Source organism: Nipponia nippon, unplaced genomic scaffold, assembly GCF_047370975.1.
Source record: "Nipponia nippon isolate SJK-2023a ecotype South Korea unplaced genomic scaffold, ASM4737097v1 scaffold_8, whole genome shotgun sequence".
NCBI classification, from domain to species: domain Eukaryota; kingdom Metazoa; phylum Chordata; class Aves; order Pelecaniformes; family Threskiornithidae; genus Nipponia; species Nipponia nippon.
The window spans coordinates 31350357-31370025 of NW_028262402.1; the positions used below are offsets into that span (position 1 = coordinate 31350357).

Sequence of the window (19669 nt, forward strand, 5' to 3'; positions counted from 1 at the left end):
GTTGAACCCAGTATATTTCTGGATATGTAGGTAATGCATACATCTGGATATGCAGACACCTTTCAATACGCAGGTAACAAGGCCAAGTGCAAGATCCTGCACATGGGTTGGGGCAATCTCAAGCACAAATACAGGCGGAGCAGAGAATGGATTGAGAGCAGCCCTGCCAAGAAGGACTTGGGGATGTTGGTTGATGAGAAACTCAACACAACCTGGCAATGGCGCTTGCAGCCCAGAAAGCCACCTGTATCCTGGGCTGCATCAAAAGGCGCGTGGCCAGCAGGTCGAGGGAGGGGATTCTGCCCCTCTGCTCCCCTCTGGTGAGACCCCACCTGGAGTGCTGCATCCAGCTCTGAGGCCCCCAACATAAGGATATGGACCTGTTGGAGCAGGTCCAGAGGAGGGCCACAAAGACGACCAGGGGGCTGGAGCACCTCTCCTATGAGGACAGGCTGAAAGAGTTGGGGTTGTTCAGCCTGGAGAAGAGGCGGCTGCGAGGAGACCTTACTGCAGCCTTTCAATACATTAAGGGGGCTTATCAGAAAGAGAGAGAGAGAGAGAGACTTTTTACCAGGGCCTGTAGTGACAGGACAAGGGACAATGGTTTTAAACTGAAAGAGGGCAGATTTAGATTACATATTAGGAAGAATTTTTTCACTGTGAGGGCGGTGAGGCACTGGCACAGGTTGCCCAGAGAAGCTGTGGATGCCCCATCCCTGGCAGTGTTCAAGGCCAGGTTGGACGGGGCTTTGAGCAACCTGGTCTAGCGGAAAGTGTCCCTGCCCACGGCAGGGGGGTTGGAACCAGATGATCTTTAAGGCCCCTTCCAACCCAAACCATTCTGTGGTTCCATCATTCCACGGTCTTGGTTCCCAGTCCCTAGCAGCCCTCGGAGCCCATCACCCGTGAAGACCGATCAGGCTTCAGCTCACGCTGGGGTCCCGTGCTCGAACCGGGAAGCGACAGGCGTGCGGGGAGGGACAGGCCGCGGCACCGAGGAGAGCGGGCGGCCCCCACGGCCGCTCGCGGCCGGAGCCCGCTCCCGCCCAAGCGCCCGCCCCGCCCCCGCGGCTGGCGGCGGCGACACGCCGCGCGCGCAGGCGCACCGCCCGCGGGCCGGGGGGGCAGAGCGCGCGAAAATTCCAAACCGGCGGCGCGAGCCGGGCGGCGGGGTAAGCCTCGGGGGAGGGGGCGGGGCCGGGGCCGGGGCCGGGGGGCGGGGGCGAGCCGGTGCGGCGGCGGGGGAGGGGGCGCGGCTCCCCCCCGCCCTCCCCTCGGACCGGGGGGCTCGGGGGCGGCCGCCGGCTCCGCCGCCGCGGCGGCGGGGACCTTCCCTGGGCCTGGCGTCTCGCCCGCCGCGCCCCCAGCGGCCCCGCCTCGGTGGGCGCGGGGTCCGCGCATGCGTGGGCGCACCCGCGCGGGCCGGGGTCTGGCGTGAGGGGAGGGCGCGCGGGTGCGGTCCCCGCGCCGGGCGCGGTGGCTTGGCTGCGGGGGCGGGCGGCCAGCAACCGGCTGGGGGGGGGGCCGGCGTCGGCACCGCGGGGTAGAGGCGAGTCGCCCCGGCCCTCCCCAAAGCCGCCCGCTCTGGCAGGGGAAGGCGGCAGTGGCGCCGGGGCCGCTGAGGTCGCCGTTCGGTGCTGCCCGTCCCGCTGCCGCCGCGGCTCACGCTGGCCTTGACGCCGCGGGGAGGGAGGTGCGAGGCGCTTCCCCGCGCAAGGGGCGCGGTTCCTGGGGAGAAGGCCGCTTAGGCTGTGGGCTGCCGAAGGCGGGAACGGCTGTGAGGAAGGAGGTAGCTGGGGCGGCGCGCGCATCCCAGTTAGAAGCTGGTGCTTGGTCAGTGTCGCCTGGGACCGAAAACATTTGAAAACATTTGAAAAGAGGGAGACTTTCACATCTGCGCTGTCGCATCTTGCTGTTCCCATGCCTTCTAGGAACGTCGGAAACCGGGCGATAGAAATGCCCTTTTGTCATACCCATACGAGATCCATGCAACTGTAATACGCAGATACCTTCCTGAATACTTTACAGAGAGAGGGAATAAAAAGTGTACAGCTTTGTTTCTGATTTAGCAGATGTGCCAACTTTTGTACAGTGCAATCTGACACTCGCAGACATCTGCTCCAGTGGAGGAACTCCAGTCCAGTATGCTTTTACAGTATACGGTCAGATAGTGTAGCTGGCCTTTTATTTAAACCAAAGATTAGGGATGACCAATGCCTCGTAAGTGCTGGGAGAAGTTGCCATTTTTATTCTTGGTTTTGGTTCACAAATGTAGGTAATTAAACCACTACCTTCCACTCTCAAATGTTTTCCAAATCACCATTTTTGATGTGGAAGAATAACTAAATGGGAGTAATGGTTACTGCTCTGTATCACAGTGAAGAATACTTCAGGTAGAATTTGTGGGACATCATATTCTAGTGACGGGCCTTTGAAAACCAGGAGAATAGTAAGAATTTGGAAATTTTTTCTAATACATCATTATAAAGATCTGAAGATCTTCACCCCCCCCCCCCCCAGTGCAAACTCTATGAATGTTTTCTGTAAAAGGTAAGCTTTTGTCTGCAGCCATTAAACAAAGTGACATTCAATTTAGTTTCTGAGTTAGATGGATTATTTACTGTTACTTGTTTTTATCTTCATCTTTCCCTCTTTGCTCAAGGTTCAAAAAAAAAAGTTCATCATCATATGATATTTGAAGCAGAAATTGAGATATTTATCAGAGTATATTGTGAGCTACTGACAGGTCCATGAAAATCTTCTTTCTGTTGAACTTTGGCATTGCTGGAAAGCCCTCTTACTTGTTTATCGTTTTTTCCTCCCTGTCGCAGTCTCTCTTCCTCTCTCTGTGGATGTTTGTTTGCTACTGCCATCTCTCGGATAGAAGCAGGCCTGCTGAACGCCTGTGATGGTTGTCTTCCAGTGGTTGGTTTGTACAGAGAATATAAACGCTGCTACTCTTGCCTCTCAGTGGAGACTTTCTGTAGAGAACTTGGCAGTGGGAAAGTATGAGTCAGGAACAGATCCTGGAGGTTATCTTTTCACTTATAGGCATGGATCAAGTTTTGATAATCATTTCTGTGCTTTCTATCTTAGTTTTCTCGGGAAATGAGATCTGTGTGATTCCACATCTTCATGTCTTTGGCTACTAAGAATTGAACATGTTAGTCAATTTTAACCAAGTTTGAAACCAGGATAAAGGTTTAAAACAATTCTATTGCTATATATTTTCTAAAAATTGAGAGCAGCGTCAAAGAGGGAGACTGTTGTTCCATGTTTTGTTGGGCAGTAGTCCTCCATCTAGTCAGCCCATGCATATGGGCCACATACCCAATAGTATGTGCCTGAAATTAACCATAGGGTACCATGGGTGAAAGTGTCGTAAGGGACACCAGTGGGAGCTGGGGTTTTAAGGGTGATGTTACAGAGAGTTAAAGCAACAACGGACACCCATTTGAAGGTACTAGACACAGTTGTTCTCCTGTTAATGGAGTGGCCTTGTGCACTCAGTGTACTTTTAAACTGTAATTTCTTTCCTTTCTTTTTCCCTAAGCCATATGTTTCAGTATACTGACCTACTGTTGTGAAGGTGCTGTTTTTGACAATGATGTCTTTCAAAAGATGGGTGAAGGATCATGTGAAGGGTGAAGGATGGGTGGAACAATTTTTTCCCGAAACAATAATTCAGAAAACGTTAGTGTCCTTTGATACACACGGAATAATTTTTCACATTTACAGGAAGATGCATATATTGCATGAGATTAATCCCAAACAAAAATCTTCAGTCTTCGATTTACCAGATTTTTTTTTTTATATATGAATACAACATATTTTGTGCCAACCTGATCTAAAAAATGCACAAAAGTGTGCCAGGTTGTAAAGATCTTATGACATGTATAAACAGTAGAACAGCTCTCAAAACTCAAGTCAAATCTTGAATTAAACAATTTAACTTTGACCAAGAAGGGTATTCCCAGACCGAATATTCTGGTTAATGCTGTCATAAATGACTGTCATTATTATTAATATTGCTAAAATGAAGAAAATGGTAATGCTCATTAAAAATCTGTATTTTCTTTCATGTAGCTTTGGAATTTAAAAAAATCCTTTGTGTCTTGAAACTTGGTGGCACATCCCATCAACTTCTGAGACCACTTTAGGACTACATAGTTAGTCTACTTTGTAAGATATAGGAATGTAGAATATGTTAAATACTTTCTCCATGGTGAGGGCTAATAACTTTTTGGGTATTGCAAAAGTATTTAAAAACTAGTAGGACTTAGTTATGCATCTTACCATAGAAATAATATTGATTTTAGATGGCTATGACAAATGGTGTGTGATGATTTGGAGGTGAACACTGTATCCCTAATACAAAAATACTTTTTATTAGTATTATATTAATCATGAAATAATTAAACATAAATTAATAATAAATAAATCATAAAGAGAAATATATATTAATTTAACAATTACAATTTAAATCTTCTGAATTTGGAAATTTTTAGTTACAGCTTTTTTAACATCTATTCAAGAGTGCTTTTACTCTAACAATGTAATGGTAAAGGATGGACTCACGTCAGACTTACACTGTTTGCAAGAGGTTTCTGTTATTTTTTTAACTGTCAGCCTTGCATATGGTTGCAGGTTTCTGACACAGAACTTCTGCATGCATTTTTAACTTCTAATAGAAATTCTGTAGGTAAGCAATGCCATAAGCTATATTTTCGTAAACTTACTAGTCATGAATTATATGGATATCATTGGACACAATCAGATGACTTGCTCAAATGTAATTTTCACAACGTCAGTTATGCTAATCTGGCGAAATAAAGTCCACGAGGCTACTGCAGCACAAGGAACTTTGTAAATCTTTGAGAGGAGTAAATTCTTTTTGTTGCAAATGGAGCAAATCTGATGTTATCAGACATGTATTTTTAGTTTGATTTAAAAAAGAAAAGTAAAAATGTACACTGTACTATTAAACTTTAAAATTAGAGCAGTACTAATCAGGCTCCTGTAGAGGTGATGTAGAACAGGCCTTGGAAACTTAAATGACTTCTTTAGTGTCGTGTGTGAGATGTGTCAGAAGTGAGACTCAGACTTTTAGGCTTCTGACTCCTGGAGCCAAACTGCAAGGCTGTCCTTCCTCCCTACTAGTAGATTCACTAGACATGTTTATTTTATAAATCTTGATTAACTACGTGACGGTATTGAAATATTCCAAACAGTGACCGTAATAAAGTATCATAATACACAACTAAATTGACATATATGAGTGTCCAAGGAGAAGAGGCCAAGAGACATACCACTAGCTAATACTGTTTTCGTGTGTTGCACATTAAAAGTTCTTATCTATCATCAACTGACCCAAATTCATAAGGAACTCCCTTCCCATAGAATACCAGAACTATATAGCTTTACTTTCATGACAAAGGTGGCATTGCTAAATTGTGAGTTTTTCATGAATGGATTTGAAAAAAATCTTACTGGCAAGTCACAGGATCCACTGTTAACACATTAAAAAGTACATGTGCATAGAATATGCAGGAATAATTGACTGAGAATTCCCCAAATCAATGCCTCATCGCTCATCAGTGCCCTGTCTCCAGTCTAAATGCCCACATAGCAAATTGTTGCTGCAGTATGAGTTTGACTGAGTGAATCACTGAAAGCCTTTGCTCGAGATGTTTCTGAGGAAACTTATCTCTTCTTGTTTGTAAAGAATGAATAGCCTGATTTAATGCCTGTGAATAGCATGAAACCTTGTCAGTGGACTCCAGGAGCAACTGTCTGTGGGAGTATGTTAAAATAATGCACAAGAAAAAGGTGTAAATGTTGATGTGGATGTCATGAAGTTATTTTTATTCTTCTGAAGAATACATTTTTCTTTTTCTGTCAGGTGTACTTAATGCCATAAATAGATCTTTATTCAGAAGGCTTTATTCTGTGGCTATTTCTGTGTGTGAGTAGTCAGGGAGAGAGGGGAGAAAAGTATGAGGATCTTTGGTATTTTTTTTTTTTATTGCAAAGAGAAATACATTCTTTCATTTGCAAACTTGCTTTCGTTGTATATGGACTATGTGAATGTTTTTCACAGAATTTCAGTAGCCTCAACTGATGTTAGAATAAATATGTATCATTTTTACTTACACTTATGCTGTCAGTAGAGTTCATACAAAAATAAGTATGTATAATAAAACTTCGAAAGAAAATACTTTCCCATGATTGTTGTGTGGCCATTTTCTTTTTGGTGGAACGTTGCCCTTCACCATTGCATAAGCCATTGTGTCATGCCTGAGGAGCTTAGACTGAGTAATAGATTATCTTTGAGGAAATCCTGGAGAAGCAGTGTTGTCTAGTGGGCTAGATTTGTGTCTTTTATCTCTTCCTGTCTTTTATTTCCTCAGTGACTTTGGACAAGTCATTTTCTGTTTGTGCCTCTGTTTACTTATGCTTACGTAGAAATGCTTTAACTCTGTAGAGCTGAAGAATTTCAATGAAAGGTATGTGCTTCGTTACTATAGTAAATGTTAGAGGTTCTTAAAAAAATGGTTCTAGAGATCTTCAGAGAAAAGGAATTCACTTAGTATAAGCAAGACAACTCTATACGCTGTATGAATGACTCTGGATACCAATACCATAGGCAGTATTTTAACATGTTCAAATACTTGCCATAAAGAGTTTGGACCATGTGTCTTCTTTTCTTTTATCTGTGTAGGTCAGGGGTAAAGCTTGAATTTAGCAAAGCTGGATGGCTATTAAAGAAGCATAATTGTTGGAAATATGAAGCCCTTTAGTGTTAACTTACAATGTAATTGAAGAAAGAAAGGCTAGTCATTTTTCTCTATGTCTAAATAGATTGTGTGCCCCTGCCCCCTCCCTTTTTTTTTTTCCAAATGGTGAAACAAAGGTGAATATTTTCAGACTATGCTACCCATTTGCAGAATCTTCTCCACAGCTTAGCTGGAGGAAGATGTTGTTCAGGCAGGAACTTTTTTAGGCTTTCCTCCCTGCCTCCTTGTAATTTTGGTATGTACAGGTAGAGGCGAATACTGTTCCTTGATATACTAATACAAAGGTATACACTTTTTTCTTTTTATGTTACAGGTCATATATGACTCCTCTGAAGAGAGGACTAATGTTCTAACTTGCTGTGTACAATTTAATATATGTTCTTCTACTTATGCTTGGAAACTAGGGAATTACTGCATATTTTTTTAATTGCAGAACTTAAAATGAAACGTCTAAAAAGCAAAAAAAATGTGCCAAAGATTGGTGTATATGCATCCCCACCTCACTGGTAGCTCGAAGTATTCTAACTCTGGAAAGAGAGGAATGCTGTTTATTTCATGGTGAAACTTTGAATTAATCTCTAGTTAATTTTTTTTTTTCTCCAGAGGAACTGAATTTTAAGGAAATACATTTCTCTGTATTCCACTCAAGCAGTACACAAATACATCATAACTGGAGAGGAGGCTCAGTGATGAGGGAAGCTTGGATAATTGTTTTTGTTTATGTTCACATCAGAACAGACTAGACTAGACTATTTCGGTTGGAAGGGACCTACAATGATCACCTAGTCCAACTGCCTGACCGCTTCAGGGCTGACCAAAAGTTAAAGCATATTATGAAGGGCATTGCCCAAATGCATCTTTTTAAGGCACTGACAGGCTCAGGGCAGCGACCACCTCTCTAGGAAGCCTGTTCCACTGTCTGACCACCCTCTCGGTGAAGAAATGCTTCCTGATGTCCAGTCTAAACCTCCCCTGGCACAGCTTTGAACCATTCCCATGCATCCTATCACTGGATCCCAGGGAGAAGAGACCAGCACCTCTCTCTCCACATCCCCTCCTCTCTGTGGAGAGCAATGAGGTCGCCCCTCAGCCTCCTTCTCTCCAAACTAGACAAGCCCAGAGCCCTCAGCTGCCCCTCACAGGACATGCCTTCCAGCCCTGTCACCAGCTTTGTTGCCCCCCTCTGGATGCATTCAAGGACCTTTACAGCCTTCTGAAGTTGTGGGGCCCAGAACTGCACAAAATACTCAAGGTGAGGCCGCAGCAACCCTAAAATACAGCGGGATAATCACCTCTCTTGACTGGCTGATTATACCGGGTTTGATGCATCTCAGGATGTGGTTTGCGCTCCTGGCTGCCAGGGCACACTGCTGGCTCATATCGAGCCTGCTATCAACCAGCACCCCCAGATCAGTTTATTTCTGAAGAAGTGTTGTTCTGCAGAGAAGAGGTTGAAGAAAGCCTTTTAGGCATGTGAAGTTACAGTAAAAATGTCTAATAGTGGATTTAAGCTGGAGAGGACAGTGATAACCAGAAGTAAAAGTTTAACTGAGAAAATACAATTTGTGTTTGATACAAAAATGTCTCTGTGTCTAGGTAATTATAATTCATTCACATCTTTGCTTGGGCTTACATGAAGCTATGTGAGAGCATAATATTTGCCAGAAGAGGGTAGTTAAAACTTTATAGTCAAAGCTCATGTCAGATAGCCCCCAAGATACTGAGTGACGCATTAGCTGGCAGATTGGGTACAGGAGAAGGGGTGCAAACAATAAATTACATCTAACAAGAATTTACCATTATTGCTAGTAGGTCTAACGTTTCCGGTGTAGTGACTTGGTAAGCTTGTACGTGGATAAGCGTCTCAGTGTCTTGAATGCACCATGTGAAATTTAGGCTCCCTTGAGGCTCAGAAAAATTTTTCTGCTGATGTAAACAGAATCAGAATTTCGTTCTGTTTCCTGTAACCTGCAAAACAGGGTCTAACTTATGTAGTGTTTAGACTACTGATACTGGAGGCCCATGCACAACTGATGTGTGATGTTGCTAGCCATAGTGAAGCTAAACTGGTGTTAGCAACGTTTGGACTTTTTGCGAAGTGGTGTAAAAATGTGTTAATTTTATTTCTGTGTTACCAGATGCTCTGCAGAAGCAGATCTGCCTCCTGTAGTTGAGAGGCTGGATCAGACCTAATGCCTCTTTCCAGAGTTGCATTTATTCTTTGTTTGCATTGTCTTCTTAGCTGCATTTTCCTTTGTGTGGCCTTTATTGCAGCTGTTGTCACAGAAGTCAGCTGAAAACGAATTGGACTGAGTGAAAAGGCTCTGTCCAGCAAGTTAAATCCAAGAATATTTTAACATTCGTCTTCATTAGAGCTATCCCCAAAAGTCTTTATCCCTCAAGCACTAGGAGAAATTGCCACATTATAGTGACCTGAGTGTTACCAAAATAATGTTGGAAGGTTTGCTATTGTCCTGGTTTCAGCTGGGATAGAGTTAATTTTCTTCCTAGTAGCTGGTATAGTGCTGTGTTTTGGATTTAGTCTGAGAATAATGGTGATAATACACTGATGTTTTGGTTCTTGCTGAGTAGTGTTTATAATAGTTATGGACTTTTCAGCTTCCCATGCTCTGCCAGGTGCACAAGAGGCTGGGAGGGGGCACAGCCAGGACAGCTGACCCAGACTGGCCAAAGGGCTATTCCATACCGTATGACGTCATGCCCAGTATATAAACTGGGGGAGTTGGCCGGGGGGCAGTGATCGCTGCTTGGGGACAGGCTGGGCATCAGTTGGTGGGTGGTGAGCAACTGTATTGTGTATCACTTGTTTTGTATATTATTATTGCATTATCATTATTATTACTACTACTACTACCACGACTATTCTATTTTATTTTACTTCAATTATTAAACTGTTCTTATCTCAACTCACGAGTTTTCTCACTTTTACCCTTGCAATTCTCTCCCCCATCCCACCAGGGAGGGGTGGGGAAGGGAAGTGAGCGAGTGGCTGTGTGGTGCTTAGTTGCTGGCTGGGGTTGAACCACAACAGCTATTTAGTTTGTGAATGACAAAATATGTAAGTTTTTGCCTTACTGAGGAAATACATTGAAAGAAGATGTGCTTCATCCCCACCCCGCTCCCTCTTCTAGAAGATTATGAAGGTGTGTACCTCTTTGTGCTTCCGTTCACTGTGCCCAGTACATCATTTCTAGCTTGTGCTGTATTTTGTCATATATTGTTGTTACCCTTGGTGGCAGATCTCTGTGTACTCATGAGAGGTAAGCAATTCAGATATGGAAGAACAAGCAAGGAGTTAAAAGGGTGAACTGGAAGCACCCTGTTTCTTTCAAGTCTGGCTTTTGTTTTGGAAGGCCATGTTGATCTGCTTAACATCAGCGTGCACCAGTCAAGTCTGGGATTTGCTTTATTGCCTTGAAACAAATTTCCATTTTGTACATGCATCTGATTCCCTGCCTGGTGGTAAGGACAGCTTTATGTGGGCCTTGCTGGATTTTGATCTAGCTAGTCCTGACATTGAAATTCTTTTAAATTATGACATCATGTGGTTTGGTACTCTGCTGAATTGCGCAGAGCCTTCTGCCAGAGATATACTTTACCTCATTGTCTGTTTTCTCCTCTTAAATTTAACTTTCTTAAAAAAAAAAAAGTTGTGGTGTTGCAGTCTTACTAACTCGGTGCATTTCTTGCAGGAGTGACTTCCAGCAGCTTGTGATCAGACCTTGTATTCAGTTTGTACTTAAAAACATAGTAATCCATTCTGTGGGCTGGTAATTGCATCTTTTGTATATGGAATTGATAATAAATTGCCTTGTTGTCCTGTTCAGATTCATTATGGAAAGGTAACAAATAACATCAGTTAACTTCAGCGATATCACTCCTAAATGTCTTTCACATCTTTCACTCTTCCCTTGGGCAAAAGATAAGGGTTAGATGGATGTGCTAAGATATTATTTCTGGCTTTCCCATTAAAGAATGTTTTATTCTTATCCTCTTGAAATGGGGTAGATCGGAAGGAAGATCTGCTGCTGCAAGACAAGCCTGCCGTTAGAACCAGAAAGTTTTAAAATTAATTTTTGTGTGAAGTGGATACTGTTATCAGGGAAGGCTAATAAATAGTATTTTTTTGGTCATGAAGCTTATAGCCTGATGAATGGGGAGGAGACGGCTTTATTATGATCATACGGTCCTCTTGGGGAGAGAGGGAGATGTAACGTCTTCAGAGTGCTCTTGAAAGGGAGATCTTGTATGAATCCCAGCAATGCATGCTTCCTCGGGGCATCGAGTCTTCTCCAGTCCTGCAGGGCAACAGAATGCAGCTGGAAAAATCATTTTGCTGTTTGCGATGTTACTCAGATTAAACCTGTGCAAGAGATTTAATACCTCTGCTGTCCACAACAGTAGCTCTGTTAGTGGCCACAGTCCCTTAAAGGTAAAAATCGAGCTCTTTTTCCAGTGAGACCTGATAACGTAATTCAGAAGGCAGATCTGGCAACTGTTAAAATACTAATTATTGGAGTAAATAGAGGAAACAAATACAGAGGAGCAAAATAGAGGAGTTAATTACTTTCTCTAGGAGAATTGTTAGTCTAAGTGCTGAATGGTAATGCCACCCATATGCTTGACAGCTATTGAGTTTACCAGATTTTGTGTGCTGCTTAGCCAATGTTAGTTCCTTTCTTTTGGCAAAACTCTGTTCTTTGGTTTTATTTCCAGAGGAAGCTATATTTGCCTCCAATTTGTTTTAATTTGGAAAGTCTGCATATAGACAGGCAGTTTTCTATAACAGTGGTTTGTTCTTGCTGTAAAATATCTGTGCATGTAGGCACAAAGAGGAATAGGCAAACTTGCTCTTATCTGAAAAGTTATTAAATAAAAAATCAACAGTAATCAACACTGGATGTAAGCACACTGTCCAGAATCAAGATGAAAATTGTTCTCTAGATTATTCTTGACTGCTGGACTGCCAGTGAGCGTAGATTGGACTTAATACCAACCTATAAACCAGCCTGTGAACCTAATTTCTCAACAAGGGACACTGAAAAATAAGATGACAGGAATAAATGGCATATATTTTTAATTTTGCAAATAGTTTTTACTACTCTTGTGCCTTTCTAAAGTTTCTAAAAAATTATTCACTTTTTCCTAATCAACTTTTCTGAATTGGGGGGGGGGGGGGCTAGTAATAGGTTTTCTTTAAAATAGGAAAAAAATCATGTTTGATCTTACTGCCTAATTAAATATGTATTACATTTGCTTTTTGTTCTTGGCAAGTAAAAGGACAGTTGTCAAGGTGAAGATGAAAAATATACTTGTGGAAACAAGGTGAAAGAACCTAATAGACATTTTACATAGAGAAATAATAAATGAGAAAATAGTATCTATGTTCTGGATAACTGCTACTTTTTTGTCTTTTGGCATAACCTCAAAATATCATCCATTACATAGTAAATTTGTGACATGATTATCATCACGTTTGAACCAGGGAAACAGTAAGTTAACAGTCTTCTGCTCTGTTAGTCTGTGAGCCGTGCGGTATCATAATCGAGTTAAGGGTGATTAATTAAGGAGTCAAAATCATGTTAGCTTTCGATTATATAATATACTGAAGTGCCTACCTAATATCTAGCCTCCTAATTCCTAGTGTTAGTCTCCTAATATCTATTAGAGTAATAAACATACACGAAAGGACTGTTCTACTGCTTTTGTAAGTGTTCACAACCCTAAAAATAATTTGGAATTTGGAACGTATGTTTGTGTGTTCTGTTAGCTCAATGGTGACCTGTTCTACTTGGGGCCTGTGGACCCTGATGTCATATAAGTATTTTAACTGTTTTCTGTTTTTAACTCACAAGCTGAGGTGGCTGATGGTCAGGATTTGAGAGAGGAGATGGAGTAATGGAAAGTGAAGTGTTCATTTGGAGTGTGGAGCTACTTATCACGGGTTCAAGGAAAAGTACACAAATAAGAGCTTTATACCTTGAACACAAGTTTTTGTCACATTTATTTGGAATGCTGTGACATAAGGCAATATGATACCTTAATGGTATCTCAAAGATCCTTCTACTTGAAATGCTTTTATTTATTTAAAAATAACAGCTGAATTTACATGATTAAAGACAAACTAAGTAATAAAAGTTTAGTAGTAATTTTTGGCAATCTATTAAAGCCAGGTTTGGGGACATTGAAAGCTATGAGAGTTTGTTACTGAATTTTCTATGACTGACAGAAATTGTTTCTGAGGAGCTGTAGTGTTTTAGCAACCGCATATTCCCTTTTTATTACAGCTGAGTCCTGGGTTTCAGAATTTGTAATAGTAAAGAAATTACTTTGCTTTGACTTGATTTTTCTCTTTTTATGGTTTTACTTCAAAATATTTTATTTCTACAGTTCTAGAGCAAAAAAAAACTTTCTTTTGCTCCCTTAAATGCTGAATACGCAACTATTTCATTTTCAGACTAGGTAAGGAGATAGTTGTGAGAAGTCTTCTGAGCACTTTGTTGGTGTCTCTTCTACCCGTGCAAGTAGCTCGCTGCCTGTCACCGAGGGGTAGGATGCAGGTATGTCTGGGGTGGCAGGCTCTGGCAGCGCGGTGTTCCTGACGTCTGTGTTCTGGAGGATGTCGCCCTCACTCCGGTTCAGTGGAGTGCCCCGGTATACTGTAGGGCTTTGCCTCAAGATCTGGTAACAAAAGTTACTGACTGAAGTGTTACGTTTCAGACACTAATCCAGATAGCTCACTTGACAGAATAAAGCTAATCCATTCCTTGTTAGAAATGCTGCCTTCAGCTTCTGAAAGATATAACAAGTACCCTCATGCCTGAGCTCCGCAGGGTTCCCTGTGCTTGAAAGTACAAGCCCAGGAGGGTTTGACTGCAGCGGTCCGAGAGAGGACGTCTAAAGAATATTTCCTCCCCTCCTTTCTAGAAGTAAAGGATATTTTAAGGCGATTCACAGTAGATCAATCATCTTCTGAATTTCTCATCTCATGGAGTAAATAGTCATAAATAAGAAGCGGGTTTTGATTCTTGGCAGCTGAAATAAAAGGAGTCCCAACTAACAGAAGACAGTGGAAATGAACCTGGAAGAGACTTTAGGAATATACTTGACAGTATGGCAAGTCAAATTATTAATCAGGTCTCTATTACCTATAATTTCTGTAGGTCTTTTAATATGTTCTGTGTCTTACTGGGATCTGAATGTTTAAATTGCATTTAATTAACTGATAGTTTTGTATTTCTCTTGTTAATAAATATATATCCTGTGACAGTTTTTGAGATGAAATCTGTGTGTCAGGTTTGGTATGTTAGGATTTTTTTTTTTTTTAATTACATTATTTATACATTCAGTAGTTTTACTGTATGCTTTCCAGTAATATTGAGGTGAAGACAACAGTAAGCTATATTAGTAAAATTGCTCTTTTCAGGACTAGATGCTATAGTTAAAATAAACAATCAATAAAATAACTATTTCATTGGAGGCTTCTAAAGAAAGCAAACACATAAGTGCTACTTAAAATCATGCTATTGCAAATAGAACAGTTTTTTTCTGGTTTTCTTTTAATGTGGTATAAGCAGTGTTGTGATGCAGCAAAATACTAGTGCATATTAAATTAAGCATGATCTTGATCAAGGATGAATTGAAGCACATACTAAATGCTAAACAAGGGCCAATGGCCTAGATGAACAACTTAGCAGTTCTTGGAAATGTCACTTTAATATACTCTTCTGCAGATCTCAGGTAAGTTTTATAAGAATGTGAATTAATTGTTTGCCAAAACCAATAATAGCAATATTTTTAGCACTTACAGATTTTTTGTGATGATAATTTTTGAAAATCTACATTCAGTTCCTAGGAGTTGCTGTAAGGTATTCTGCTACCATTGAATTGGCAAGAGTAGTTCTTGTCTAAAGCTTTACAGAAGTGCTCAACCTTGCCTCCTCCCCCCAAAAAGAGTGTAAACAGATCATTATTCATGTCACTCCTAATGGTTTAATTCAATTTTTTTTTTCAGTGTATATACCGCAGTTTATTACAGATACGCATTGCGGATTACCTGTTCTCTTAGTCATATAGATCACTTGCTCCTTACTTCTGATATTGTAGTATTTTGATCAGTTTCAGAAAATTAATTGCACAGAAAAATACATTTATTTGTCCCTTAACCCACTTTAGAAATGGGATGGAAAACTGACTCCTCCATTTTTTGCCTTTAAACTTGTCCATGAATGAGCATTAGACTGTAGCTTAGATTTCTGAACTCTATTTTAGGAGAGGTGTGAAATACAGAAAATCATGTGAAAGGAGCAAGTTGAGGATTGATCCTTCTGAAGATAGGCTCTAGAATGTATAGTTTGTTTTTTTTGGTGTAAGTCCTTTTCTTATGCTTTCATACAAAAAGACAACTGTGGAAAATATACTGCATTTCAGCTGAGGATTTTGAATAGCACTGAACATAGAACTACTTTGTTTTCTTGGTGAAGGACAGACATGTTTATTTATGTGACTAGTACAAGTCTGTTGATGGGACAGTACTTTGCTCATATCCAAGATACCCAGGAGAGGTATCTGAAGGGAATTAACTATCAGAAACTGTGAAAAATTCATACTTGCAGTTAGCAGCATATAGAATAGATATACTTATAAGATTTCTTTTCTCTTAGGATGCATGCTGGTGTTCTCCTTTTGGTTTTTTTGTTGTTGTTGTAGTTAAACAATAATGTACATCTCAGTCTTTGATGGTTTTTTCTATAAGGCAATGGCTCTTGACCAGCTAAGGGGTTGCTAAGGTTCAACAAGGGCAAGTGCTGGGTCCTGCACTTGGGTCACAACAACCCCATGCAACGCTACAGGCTGGGGGAGGAGTGGCTGGAGAGCTGTCTGGCAGAAAAGGACCTGGGGGTGTTGGTTGACAGCCGGCTGAACATGAGCCAGCAGTGTGCTCAGGTGGCCAAGAGGGCCAATGGCATCTTGGCTTCTATCAGGAATAGTGTGGCCAGCAGGACCAGGGAAGTGATAGTGCCCCTGTACTCGGCACTGGTGAGGCCGCACCTCGAGTACGGTGTTCAGTTTTGGGCCCCTCGCTACAAGAAGGACATTGAGGTGCTGGAGCTTGTCCAGAGAAGGGCAACGAAGGTGGTGAAGGGTCTAGAGCACAAGTCTTATGAGGAGCGGCTGAGGGAGCTGGGGTTGTTTAGCCTGGAGGAAAGGAGGCTGAGGGGAGACCTTATTGCTCTGTACAGCTACCTGAAAGGAGGTTGTAGTGAGGTGGGGGTCAGTCTCTTCTCCCAGGTAACAGGCAACACGACAAGAGGAAGTGGCCTCAAGTTGCACCAGGGGAGATTTAGATTAGCTATTAGGAAAAATTTCTTCACAGAGAGAGTGGTAAGGCATTGGAACAGCCAGCCCAGGGAAGTGGTGCAATCACAGTCCCTGGAAGTGTTCAAAAAGCGTGTGGATGTGGTGCTTCGGGGACATGGTTTAGAGGTGGACCTGGCAGTTAGGTTAATGGTTGGACTCTATGATCTCAGAGGTCTTTTCCAGCCTTAGTGATTCTATGATAAGGAGTCTCTCTGGACCAGCAATCCAGTTTATTTAGCTGTAATTAAGAAGGGAGATAAAACACCTTTCTCATTGTGGAGCTGGGATTTCAGACTTCTGGAAAAAGACCATCCTCACCCTGTGATGGTTGTGCCATTCTGCACAGTGGAACAGTAGTTACAGGTACCTGCTATAGGAGATAAGCCTGCTTGATTTGCTTACCTCTAATCCTCTGTTAATACATAGTCAACTCATGTGACTGGCTCCAAAATGCTGGAATATCTGTGGTTCTTTTTTTTTTTTTTCCCCTTCCTTTTTTTCCCTTTTTCTTAAACTTTTAGGAGCCATTTTGTTAGGGGACTTATTTTTCAGTTATTCGGGAGGAGTAATCATACCTGGGATCATCAAACAGGCTCATTAATTTACTCAAATCTGTAAATTCAGTTCCTGGCTTTCATGTGTTCTTAAAGTCTTTGTTATGTCCCTGTGATGATAAGTGTTTGATGGCTAATTGCTGCTGGGTTTTTGACCTATATCACTTCAGAGAGCTATGGTGATGAAGTCTCATAGCCTGTTTTTGATACTCATAGAGGATTAGTAAGATCTTGGCACTGCACAGGTCTGTTAAGAGTTGTGTTGACAGCAATAGTTGCAGGTAGAAATGGGAGTGTAATAAAGAACACAAAAGCATTGTCTTTGCGTACATTACTTTGAACATGTTTAGGGCAAATGCGCATTGAACTCTGGCAAGCCAACAGCTTTACCTTACTTTTTTTTGCTGGACAGGACCCAAAGTCAAATAATAGTTGTGATTCACTATGGGGTATTTATTTATTTATTACTCATAGAAATTAAACAAGTTTATTAATCATCTTCAGATTTTTATCTGGCTCAGGTTAGCATGCTATATAAATGATGTGATTGTAAGGGTTAGCTTTATAAAGCAAGCTTGATTTGCAGGGCTGCTGCACAGGTTTAGGTTTATTTTTTTCGTCTGTAGCTTACGAAGATAAATATTCACTGATTTCCATTGCTTCTATGAGCGTCTGAATTTGTCTCCAAGTGGGCAACAGTTCATTTCTGAAAACTGCCACCACATTTGTGTTAATTGACAGTTGTCTTTACAGTATTGACAGAAAGCACAATGATTGAATGTCTGCAAGAGCTCGTTTGCTCTTTCAGCCTACGAGGTGTTTCTTTCAGAGAGATTTAAAGGTTGGTGTAGTGCCTGCTGTGCTATTCTCTGTCCTTCTGCCAATGAAAAATATAATAGCAAAGCAGAAAAATGGAGGGGGAGGGTTGATGTCTTTTACTGGGGCAATTTGGTTCGATTTTAACATTCTGGCTTGGCAATAATGCTTATCTCTCAAAGACCCAGTTTTTACAGCAAAGTATGCCATTGGATATAGATTATATATGGTACAGCTTTTATTCAGAACTGAGTTAAATGTAAAGCTTCATGTGGTTATATTTTTCCCCTCTCCTTTGTATAATAATAAAAAGAAAAACAGACCTGACATACTAAATTTATTAGTTTCCTTTAAGGAGAATACTCTTTTTGCACTTAAAACTAATGATTGATTACAAGTGTAGAACTTAGAAGAAGCAAAGGTCCCTTCACCCCTTTTGTTTTGATTGAGCCTTATTTTAACGCTTTCGTTTATCTTGAAATAGGCATTTTCAGTTTTTCATCATGCAAAGCATTCTAAATAAATGCACACACATTATTCTAATATTCTTCGAGTGAAATATTGGTGATGACAAATTCAGATAATAAGAGCCTGAGACACAGCTGGGTGGTACATTCTAAGGTAATTTACTGATTACTGTGCCCTCTTTGCTGCTTTGTCACAATGGGGTTATTATTTTACCCTCTTACTACTAGAAAGAGAACTGGCACCCTTATGAGATGTAAATACAAAGACACCCTCCACACTCCCTTCACATGTGAACACAAAAAAAGTTAGCAGAAATCCTTCTTCCGATTTTCATTTTTGGTTTGAAGCCAGTGTTTAGTGCTGCCTGATGTGGAGTTATAATCTTTTTTTTCAGGATTGTGGAATGGCCCAGGACACTACAGTGCCCAAACTGAACTTTGAATATTGGTTGGATAAAGCTATTGAATGGGGTCAAGCCACCACGCTGGAATCCCAGAAGGATGTGTGTCTTCACTTGCCCCAGCTCCAGGAGTTTCTACATCAGATTTATGAAACTTTAAAACATATGGTAAGCGACTTTAAAAGGAAGAATGACCTGTTTTGAAGACACCCTCGGAAACACTATGTTTTGACAAAACCAGAAGCTAACAGTAGCGAAGAGGTTTGTGTTATTGACCTGATGTATTGCTGGATCAGAGAGGCAAATTGGGGAAACAGCCACAGGTAATGCAAACAGGAGCGTGCTTCCTGTTCCCCTGATTTATTGTGAAAGGAGCTTTTTCTTCTTGATTGGTTGTTGTCACGTGAGATTTCCCAGCCAATGCTCTAGCCTCTTTAAAAAACTCTTTAAAATAAACAAGAATTTGATTCTGGTTGTCAGGTCATAAATTGGATTATTTAAAGGCCTTAACATGCAAAACTAACTGATCCTTTAAATCTTACAGAGTCTGTTGACACGTTAACCCCAGTGTTGTGGCACATGTAGTGAATTCTAGCAGCATGGTCAGATCGTTGGCATATGCTCCTGGCTGTTCTGTTCAGTAATTTAATTATTGTCTGCACTCACTGGAGTGCGTTTTTTAGAAGTAAGTTTAGTTTTTTATATGTTTAGTTGTGTTTATGTTTTTCTGAGCATGGCTTTTTCTGTATATGTATTCAGTATAATTAGCTTTAGAAATATTGCATTATGGTATGAGGCTGGCTTCTTCTGGAAGTACTTCTTTTTAAACATTCTTCCTATCTGAAGACTGCAGAGTTGTTATTTTTTTCTGACCTGAATTTAATTTTTAAATAAAAGATTTTTGGGGAGTGGTGTTTCTTCCCATATTTATATATGTCTTTTTCTTAAGAAGGGGAAAAAAAATCTATTTTTAATATTGCTACTTCAAGTAATCTGAGGCTTGGCCTGAAATGGACCTTGTGAATATGGCCCCAGAAAGTCTAGGGCTAGCCCCAAATGTGAGACAAATGTAAGGAATTTATTGCAGCAGCAGGAGATGGTTATCGTTCCTGCTACTAGCATGTTATCTCAGCACAGCACCATTTTTAAAAGCCTTCATTTATTAGATAGTAAAGCTCCAAAAATGGAAAAATGAAACTGATTACACAAGATTGTATATAAACTACATTGTCTACTACTTTTATAGTGAAGCT

At 41.1% G+C, this 19669-nt stretch overlaps 1 protein-coding gene across 1 annotated transcript in view; it reads left to right on the forward strand.

Annotated features, from left to right (window-relative positions):
- Positions 1 to 1116: 1116 nt before the first annotated feature.
- The window catches only part of FANCC (FA complementation group C), a 92673-nt gene continuing 74120 nt past the window's right edge, over positions 1117 to 19669 (forward strand). The window contains exons 1-2 of the mRNA XM_087742064.1: positions 1117 to 1172; positions 18411 to 18584. Of these exons, the coding sequence (XP_087598190.1) occupies positions 18420 to 18584 (165 nt within the window). The 5' untranslated portion in view covers positions 1117 to 1172; positions 18411 to 18419. The remainder of the gene's footprint in view (positions 1173 to 18410; positions 18585 to 19669) is intronic.